The sequence below is a fragment of the Cucumis sativus genome, chromosome 7, assembly GCF_000004075.3.
Source record: "Cucumis sativus cultivar 9930 chromosome 7, Cucumber_9930_V3, whole genome shotgun sequence".
In the NCBI taxonomy this organism is placed as follows: Eukaryota; Viridiplantae; Streptophyta; class Magnoliopsida; order Cucurbitales; family Cucurbitaceae; genus Cucumis; species Cucumis sativus.
In genome coordinates, this window is record NC_026661.2 from 21242729 (window position 1) to 21253265 (window position 10537).

A 10537-nucleotide genomic window follows, 5' to 3' on the forward strand; every position below is an offset into this window, starting at 1 on the left:
ACCATATATTTTTTTTGTTTCATATATACAGTGAAACCATCTTTTATATGTAAATAATCTATTATGATAAAATATCATTTTAAGAAGTTTTTAAATTAGAAGTATGCCAAAGCATGGAATATTTTAAAAATAAACCAAATATAGACTTTCGACAATGACATTTGTTGAAAGTTAAAGCAATTTTTTATGCTTAATTTTAATTTGATCTTAATTTCGTCATTAAAAATTGATTTCAATAGGTTTATTCCAATCTTACTTTTGAATCTATAAATTTCAATTATAATCAATTAAGTTTCATTATTTTTCAAAAAAATAATTTTCATGTTTTACTTCCTAATCTTTTTAATATAATTAAAATTGATTTCAATAGATTTATTCCAATCTTACTTTTGAATCTATAAATTTCAATTATAATCAATTAAGTTTCATTATTTTTCAAAAAAATAATTTTCATGTTTTACTTCATAATCTTTTTAATATAATTAAAGTTAAGAAACATAAATTTTGAAACTTAAAAAATAAATAGAAATAAAATTTTACCATAAATTATAATATTTTAAAACTTAATAACTAAATTAAATAGAAGAAAAAACGGATAAATTTCTATCACCTATAGATCTATATCATTTTTTATCATTGATAATATTAATGGTTCAACAAGTTTTTATCATTGATAACTTGTATAAGTTTTTATTACATATCACTTGTAGACTTTTACCATTGTCTATCTAAACTATATAAAATGTAAAAGTTATAATTTGTAAATAGTTTAAGTTACTTTTCTATATTAAAAATTTTTCGAAAAAAATGTATTATTTTAAAATCAAAACTCAATTACCAAAAAGTACTTTACCTTTTAAAAAGGGGGAGATAAAACGGGTCGGGTCGGGTGGAGAAAGCCGTGCATAAATGTATATCCAATCCAAGTGGAGAACGGGCAGCCACGTCGCTGACCGCAAACACAGAATCTCACGGGTTTGTAATGGCCCTCAACGCTGGCAGTGGCAATGTCAAATAAGAAGTTAGAAGTACACCACACCATCTTTACCCTACACCCTCCCTCTCCCAATTATCGCCGATCCTTTCCATATCATCAACTTAATTCATTCATAAACGATTCTCAATACCAACAATTCCTACTCTTCACACTCATCTCCTTCCCTCCCATCTTCTCTTCCTCGCTCGCTCGCGATCTCCATTTCCATCTCCACCTCGATCGGGACTTTAGGGTTTTGGTCGATTTATTTTTCTTCATTTGATCCTTCTTCTTACCTGTTAACAATTCGATCTGATTTCTTTCCGATCAATTCTCTTCCACAATGCCGTCTGTCTATGGAGACCGTTTGACCACTTTTGAAGACTCTGAGAAGGAAAGCGAGTATGGATATGTCCGGAAGGTTTGTTTCTACTTCACGATCTGTTTATCTTCACTTCTTCTTTCTTAATTCTGACTGCCTCGATTGTTTTATTGATCTTCTTATATGTGATTTAATCGGCTTAAGTTGATTTTATATGCATTCTCTTATACTTCAGATGCCAATACTTGTTTTTTTTTTCGTTACTTCACTTCCTGTCTTGATGTGCAATTTTTGTCGTTTCATTTTGTTCAGATTCGTATTTGATCTTATTTTATGGATCCGGTTTTATTGTTTTTTTTTTATTATTATTATTTATTTAAATTTAATTTAACTGAAGTGTGATTACGTTGAGTAATTTCGTTATTTTTGTTGGATGTTGCAAAGTGAATATTAATGTGTATGTCCTCATTGTCTGGTTCTACAAGTTGATAACAAAAAGAAATGAATTATGATCACTGCGATTTTGGTTGGTCATATGCTTGTGGATGCATCGGGTTTCACTCCTTTAGTTTTTTCTTACATTTGATCTTTTAAATTTTTGTTTAATTCTCATTTTGATTTCACGGACGGTAAACGCGCTTATGATTCACAGGTATCTGGACCAGTCGTCGTGGCAGATGGCATGGGAGGTGCAGCCATGTATGAATTGGTTCGTGTTGGTCATGATAATCTGATTGGTGAAATCATTAGGTTAGAAGGAGATTCTGCCACTATTCAGGGTATGCTACATGAGCACGAGGATAATTTCTCTCTCTACTAAGTGGATCCCCCTTTTTAATAAGTTTCAGAGGTCCACTGGCGCACTTTCTTCCTACTTGTCTGATATGTTGACTAGACTTCGGAATATCGTCTTTCAATTTTCTTGTTCCATTGTTATTGTATGAGTATGTGTGTTAAATGTTATAAACCTCAGTAAATTGATTGGACTTATTCTTTCTTTTTGTAGTTTATGAGGAAACTGCTGGTTTGATGGTGAATGACCCTGTTTTACGTACTCGTAAAGTAAGCACTCCATGTTTTAGTTATTCTATTTATCTCTTCGGTTCTTGAATCTTAATTAATTAACGGCGTGTGAACTATCAGCCTCTGTCAGTGGAGTTAGGACCTGGAATACTGGGAAATATATTTGATGGCATTCAGGTTTGTATCACTTCATGCCACATGTTGTATTTAGGTTTTTACTGTCCATTTATTCTTGATTTCTTCTCTTAACTTAAAATTTTGAGAATGTAGAGGCCATTAAAAACAATTGCAAAGAGATCGGGAGATGTCTACATTCCTCGTGGTGTTGCTGTGCCGGCACTGGACAAAGACACACTCTGGGATTTTCAACCCACAAAGATAGGTATGTTATGACCATACAATTTGTTTTATGCAGATGTGTTTGATTATAGTAGTCAGATTGCAATGAATTTATTACTAACAAAAAGGAAAAAAAACCAGGTGAGGGCGACTTATTGACAGGTGGAGACTTGTATGCTGTAAGTTCTGCCATCTTTGTTTGTTAATATCACTTGAAATGGCGATGTTTTGGGTTTCTCCGACGAGCTAACATTGATAATTTTTTTAATCAGACTGTCTTCGAGAATAGTCTAATGGAGCACCGCATTGCACTTCCTCCTGAAGCTATGGGAAAAGTTACCTATATTGCAGCACCCGGTCAATATTCATTGAAGGTTCTAAGACTTTTAATTTTTTTTTTTTCTTTTTCAATTTTTATTTCTGTTCATTTATTTTAGATGCTTCTTTCATATCCAAAAGCCTATTCTTTACAGGATACTGTTCTAGAGCTCGAGTTTCAAGGAGTTAGAAAGCAATTTACCATGCTTCAGGTTTCTAACTGATGTTTTATTTATGATTCCTTCACAATTTTATGGTTCAATAGGTTCTTATGTTTGCGTGTATGTCTTTTCTATCCAATATAGACTTGGCCCGTGCGTACTCCTAGACCAGTTGCATCGAAGCTTGCAGCTGATACCCCTCTTTTGACTGGACAGGTGAATAAGATAGTTGATTGCTTTGCCATTGATTTTTTCCCTTGTAGAAGTTGTGTATTTCTAAACCTATTTTTCTTATATTTATTTATTTGATTTTCATGTGTAGCGTGTTCTTGATGCACTCTTCCCTTCTGTTCTTGGTGGAACATGTGCCATTCCTGGAGCGTTTGGTTGTGGAAAAACAGTCATTAGTCAAGCTCTCTCTAAAGTAAGTTATTTATCTTATATCTGGCTGAGAATTTGGCACGATCTTCTGTGGTGTTAAGAATTGCTATTGTTGCTGAACTTTTCATGCAGTACTCCAATTCTGATACTGTGGTATATGTTGGTTGTGGAGAGAGAGGAAATGAAATGGCTGAAGTTCTTATGGATTTTCCTCAATTGACAATGACATTGCCTGATGGTCGTGAAGAATCTGTCATGAAGCGTACCACTCTTGTAGCTAACACTTCTAATATGCCTGTGGCTGCTCGTGAAGCTTCGATTTATACGGGTAAAATTCTGCTTCTTTTTTAGAATCTCTCTAGCATCTCTTTTCCCATTGAGTTCTGCTAGTTAACCACAATTATTTCTCTGATCTACTTGATGCAATTTTCCTGTTGTCATTTCTTATTGTCCTTGGCACTGCTATTAAGAAGATATTATCATTTTACCAAAAAATAATGTTTTCATTTTATGGAAACTCAATATCGTATTTCCTGTTATGTTCTTTTGAATTGTGGCAGATAAATTTATTGCATTAAGTACATCATGGAATGAATTATATGCTCTTTCAATTGATACGTACATTATATTTTTCATTGTATGTTTATTCCATCTTTTTGGTATTTGCTTCTTTTAAGTCTTGTGGAGCCTGGCTGACATATTTTATTATATCAATATCACCGTATAATGATGTATAAAATGTGTGCAGGAATTACTTTGGCCGAGTACTTCAGAGATATGGGATACAATGTAAGTATGATGGCAGATTCAACATCTCGATGGGCAGAAGCACTACGTGAAATATCTGGACGATTGGTAAGTATCTGGAGCTTGATTTATAATTTGCTCATTGTCTCTTTAAATGTACTAGGACATGAAATAAAATTTGTATTTGATGTGTGTTGATAATAAATTAATTAGATTGATTTGTGTGATGGACTATTCTGATTTTTTGTTTTCTCATCAAGTGCCATCTTCTCATAAAGTAGCAACTAGAACTTCCTAACTTCCAGCTTTTTTAATCTCAATATTACTTTTACCTAAGTAACACGAATCGAAGCGTGGTATAATTGATATGTGTACACTCATTTCTATGATTTTTTTTGTTCTTTAGTATTTGTTGTTTAATTTAAATTGCTGCATTGAAATTACAAAGTAAACGACCAATAAGATATATGGCAGCTAATGGAAACTGAAACCATAAAGCAAATTGTAAATCCTGTTAAGATTCAATGTCTAGGTTGAAGGCTAAATAAGGGAATGCAAACTCGTTTCTATCATTCTTTGTGCTATAATATTTACACGTCAAAGAAAATAGTTACATTGAAATTTTAAAGTAGAAGACAAGATGAGGTATGTGACATCTCAAAGCAAAGAAGCAAAATGTATATCCAATAAGATCCGTTGTCCAGTATTGAGGTGTGTAAAAGGGAATACAAAAGTAGACAAACAAGTTCCAAATGATTCGATGTCTTCCGATAGCAAAAGAAAACTCAGAATTAATATTGTAGGGAAGTGTTATTGTATCGTGTTCCTTGTCTTATTCTTGTTGGACTTGTCTTTGCTTATTTTTCAGGCAGAAATGCCAGCAGATAGTGGATATCCTGCTTACCTAGCAGCACGTTTAGCCTCCTTCTATGAGCGTGCTGGTAAAGTGAAATGTCTCGGTGGGCCAGAACGAACTGGCAGTGTTACTATTGTCGGTGCAGTTTCTCCACCTGGAGGAGATTTCTCTGATCCGGTTACATCTGCTACTCTCAGTATTGTCCAGGTGAATTTTTCTCAAGACTATTGTAATCTGGTTCTTTTTAATAGATCTCCAATCAATGTTTTATTATCTGTGATTATTATGGTTATTTAAATTATTTGCAGGTCTTCTGGGGTCTAGATAAGAAGCTTGCCCAGAGGAAGCACTTCCCTTCTGTGAACTGGCTAATTTCATACTCAAAATACTCCTCTGTATGTTAACAAAGCTCTCAATATTGCGTTTGCCTCTTTGTATCTTTATCCTTTTAAACAAGTGCACCGAGTAATGGATTTCCTTTACATCTTTATTTTAGGCTTTGGAGTCTTTCTACGAGAAGTTTGATCCAGATTTTATTAGCATCAGGACGAAGGCTCGTGAAGTCCTTCAGAGGGAAGATGACCTCAATGAAATTGTCCAAGTATGTCTTCTAATACTATTCTAGTAAATTTCGTTAGTTATAACAAAACACTAAGATTTTTTTTTTAAATATATGTCACGGAACGTTGTCTAATTTCTTGATTATGGCAGCTTGTAGGGAAAGACGCCTTAGCCGAAGGAGATAAGATCACCTTAGAGACTGCAAAGCTTTTGAGGGAGGACTATCTTGCTCAGAATGCATTTACTCCGTAAGTCTTAACTACTACATCTTTGTTCCGGTCCCTTCAATGCAATCGATTGTAGGTAGAACAACAACAGTTCTCTAGCTTTCATATAATAATGATAATAATAAAATTGTGGGTGTGACAGGTACGATAAATTCTGCCCATTCTACAAGTCGGTCTGGATGATGCGTAATATCATTCATTTCTTCAATTTGGCTAATCAGGTACTTAGCTACTCTTTTATCAACCGTCCATGTTTAGTAGCTATAGGGTAGGGCATCCGCATTTCATAACTTCGGTTCGATGTTGTTCGCAGGCAGTAGAGAGGGGAGCGGGTATGGATGGCCAAAAGATAACATACACTTTGATTAAGCATCGGTTGGGAGATCTTTTCTATCGCCTCGTGTAAGTGAAAACTATACAATACAATACAATGCTATGTTGATTGTCTGTGAATTGGGTTGGTTGGATGGATGGATGTGATGATGTCCATTGTGATAAAAAAAATAATATTTGGGGATTTTGCAGGTCTCAGAAGTTCGAGGATCCAGCTGAAGGAGAACCAGCTCTCATCGAAAAATTCAAGAAGCTACATGAAGATCTGACCAACGGTTTCCGTGCTCTCGAGGACGAAACTCGATAGACAACAAAAATACGTTTGCCGACTTCGTGCCAGGTCTGGTGTTTCCTCCTCCTTTGATTTTGTAGAATAATATCGATGTATTATGTTGGTTTGGGTTGCGGTCGCAACTTTCGGTTAGCTATTATTTAATAATGTGCATTATTTTTTTCCTTCCCCCCTCCAAGTTTTTCCGGGTTCGTATTTTGGCGTTCAGAACTGAGATTCTTATACTATTCCCTTATTTATCTTATAATATCTGTGCAATAAGATGGATCCGAGTTTGTATTTTGGCGATTGTTCTTTTTCTTTCTTCGATATCTTTCTTATATTCCATCATTGAAAGGGACATAATTGGATGTAATGACATTTGGGAAAATGAATGTCCATTCTCTCGGTTGTTTTGTTTTGGTTGTAGGATGGCATCAATTCCCCCATCGTTAGAGAACATAGAATTCTTTTCCACACTTTTGAAGAAATTATGCTCTCCGCCTTCAATTATTTATTATATTTATACCATTGGATAAGTTAAAGTAATTTTTCTAGGCTTCCATGAATTTCATATTTTTATCAATAGTGGGCTGTCTATTACTATCTATCATTTCTACAATATAAAATTTGTTTTTTATTTTGTAAATATTTTATATAATTTTACTATATTAGAAAATGTTAATTTCATATCTTTTAGTGTCTATCATTACTATATTATAAAATTTGTTCTTTATTTTGTAAATATTTTATATAATTTTATTATATTTGAAAAAGTCTAATTTTTTAATTTCTATTTCATTTGAAACAATTTTTGGAATGAAATTGTTGAAGTTGAAATTCATACCCAAATGTAATCTAAACAACTTCATGAATGAGTCTTAAGTGTATATTTCCCTTGTTACTATTTTACTGTTTCTATTATCAGATTAAAAGTATCCAACTTTGAATTTTTAATTTTCTGAATGTTTTTGTGAAATTTTGTATCTACTTTAAACTTTTAATTTAGTTTGGACGAATTTAACTTTTATTGAAGGTTCAAAATTTCTTCCGTTCGTATTGTTGTACTAAAATTGAAAAGAAAAGGTGGATTTTGGGAAATATTATATCGGTTAATGATGTTTTAAATTGAAATTTTTGGACCTTAAAAGAAAAAGGTGGATTTTGGGAAATATTATATCGGTTTTTGTTTTAAATTGAAAATTTTGGACCTTTGGAAATCTTAAGTTTAAAAGAAAAGAGATTTTTATAAAAATAGTAAAAAATAGAAAATTTATAATAATAGAGTTTATGTCACACCATCTATTTTAAAAATTTGATAGTCATTTCATAACTTAATATGCAAACAGTCATATGATAACTTAATATGCAAACAGTCATATGATAACTTAATATTTAATATGCAAACAGTCATATGATAACTTAATATGTAAAATTTATATGATAACTTAATATGACATACTGCTTTTTTCTAATGTTTTGACAATTTGATGTAATTTTTTAAAAAAACTTAATTTTGATCTAATTACAAGTATGAAAGTTGATAACTAAATTTAATTTTAAATGTAAATTGTGAGTAATTAGTATTCTTTTGTTCCATTCACCTATTTAATCAACACTCCCTATCTTATCTAATCTCTTTTTTTAATCCTAATTTCAAAGATACAAAGTCGAGATTTGTCCGCACAACCAAATTACATTTATGAAGTATGATGAAAGTTTGGTGTGAAGACTTCAAAAATATTGAAACATGCATCATAAAGTCAGCAATTTAATTATCCAACAAAATCGTACTAAAAGTGATGGTAGGGAATCAAGTTGTGATTTAATTAGGGTGAATGAATGAGAAAAGTAGGATAGGCTGCAATTGGAAATTATTACAAATTAGTGATTATATATATATATATGGAAATAAACCAACCAAGAATGAAATGATGATGAGGTGGGCTTATTTGGATATGGAGAAAATGGAACTACACAATATATTTATTACCTTTTTAACTCAAACAAGAGTTTGAGGGGTTTGTATATAGGACTATCTTGCAACTACAATAATCATCTATTTTTATCTAGTTTTATTACCATATTTGCTATTTTTCACCATTTTTACTATTTCGATATTTATCATTTGTTAAATTTTTTTGTTACAGTTTTTACAATTTTCATCTAAAATTAAAATAGTTCAACACTAACACTGTGACTTTAAAAATTAATTGCTTATTCATGTCTATCCTTCCAATTGTGGGCATGGCCTTTTTAATATTTAAAATAAGAATTTGATTAATTTTTTTTAAAGTAAAAGAGCAGTTATGGCCACACATGTAAGTTATAACCTATTTAAAAGTCCTTTTTTCCACCATAGAAATATACACGTATGATTTAACATAGCTTGCAGAAACTCAATGATTGCACCATTAACATTAGTTCTTTTCATCATTTATTGACAGAGATGAAGTTGATATGATGGAATCATGAAAGCACACATTTGAATCTCTTTTCAAACAAAAGGCAATGGTTTGTATCAAAAGGAAATCCACCCAAATAGAAAAATATTAACAAAATATTTAGATTTCATATGAAAAATTTGTGCAATCAATTTTGTATTTTTTCTCTTCTTAGACTCCTTTCATACATACCAAAAGTCAAACATTTATAAATATAACTAAATGTTATTATGGGTGAGTTATAAATACTAATATACATTTATCAACATTTTGCTTTATTTACTGATTTATTGTACTATATCTAAAAACAACCTCAAGCATAAATACAAGTATGCATAGAATAGTAATTCCTATATAAAAAAAACGTGGATAACTTAAAAATCGTGTCTTGTATTTAATTTTGGCATAGGGTAAGATTTATAAGTTTTATTGATAAACTCTATTTTTTTATAAATAAATGAATCAATTGAGGCTATTAGTATTCATTATTATTGTTTAAAAAATTAGTAGCCTACAAACATGTATGGATTTACTCAGAAATGATTTTCAACCATAATTACAATGATTTTTCAAACAAACTTGTGTATAAATCACGTCTTTTAATTGATTCCACAAAACAGAAAACAAATTTTGCATCCAAAATCAAATTCTGAAGAATGCACTCTTGAATTTCGTAGTAAAATATTGAATGAGGTGGATATGCAAAAGTACATTTAATTTGTAGTGAATTTTGAGTACCACATCCGTTTCGGTTTTTGTTCATTTATTTAACTTCCTAACTTAGTTTAATCTAATTTAATTTATATTGTTTGTACCTTTTTAATTTTAATAGTACGAAGGTTACATTAATGTTAATGTTATTTATTTCTTAATTTTCGTCCACGTTTACTTCTTGTCTTAAAATTAAGAGTAGAGTAGCTTTAGGAAGTAGTGGCTGAAGAAGTCAAATTTCGTATTCGTTTTTTAAAAAATTGTTTTAAAAGTAGTACTTAAGTTTATCGTGGTCATCTCACGTGTTAAGAGTTATGATTAAACAATTTGATCTAATGTTATAAAATAGATAATGCTCGTAATACTCTAAGGACTATTTGGAGAAAAGATTAGGTTGGACCATAATAACAAATTCTTACTAAAATAAATACTATTTAAAAGTTTATAATTAGTTATAGTAAAATAATAACATTATCTAAGAACTTCCGATTTACTATAATATTAATTATTTGTTATATTTTTTTATTATTTAACATTCATCATTTTTTTTATTATTTGCTTCCGTGTTTATTACAGCTCAAACATTAACTATTATAATCAAACTATAATAACTTAAGACTATAACAATTCATCTCTAAGTAATTTTTAGGAAAATTTTTAAAAACAGCAAATTTTACAAAATATTTACAACATATAGCAAATTCTATCACTGACCGTTATTGATATGCTATAGTAATAGAATTCAAAATTTTGCTATAACTTGTAAATATTTTGATTTATTTTTCTATTTTTAAATATGTCTCTTTTCTTTTAATATTTTTAAATATAACAAAAAAAAATAAAAAATTTATATGTTTTTTAATAATT

General features: G+C 30.7%; 1 protein-coding gene across 1 annotated transcript; it reads left to right on the plus strand.

Annotated features, from left to right (window-relative positions):
• The first annotated feature begins 1055 nt into the window (after positions 1–1055).
• Positions 1056–6932, plus strand: VHA-A (V-type proton ATPase catalytic subunit A). The gene is made up of 19 exons (XM_004141701.3): positions 1056–1397; positions 1951–2077; positions 2305–2360; positions 2442–2498; positions 2592–2703; positions 2802–2839; positions 2933–3034; positions 3134–3190; positions 3284–3355; positions 3462–3563; positions 3653–3848; positions 4269–4375; positions 5136–5330; positions 5432–5518; positions 5620–5724; positions 5835–5932; positions 6054–6132; positions 6225–6313; positions 6437–6932. The coding sequence occupies exons 1-19, from the start codon at positions 1320–1322 to the stop codon at positions 6549–6551; spliced, it is 1872 nt and encodes a 623-aa protein (XP_004141749.1). The 5' UTR covers positions 1056–1319; the 3' UTR covers positions 6552–6932.
• The last annotated feature ends 3605 nt before the right edge of the window (positions 6933–10537 follow it).

Excerpts from the sequence above, each read along its gene's own strand:
- VHA-A (XM_004141701.3), top strand. The coding sequence starts at position 1,320 with ATGCCGTCTGTCTATGGAGACCGTTTGACCACTTTTGAAGACTCTGAG. Across the intron at positions 2,078-2,304 it reads AGATTCTGCCACTATTCAGG|TTTATGAGGAAACTGCTGGT; the intron begins GTATGCTACATG and ends TTCTTTTTGTAG. Across the intron at positions 5,331-5,431 it reads CTACTCTCAGTATTGTCCAG|GTCTTCTGGGGTCTAGATAA; the intron begins GTGAATTTTTCT and ends AATTATTTGCAG.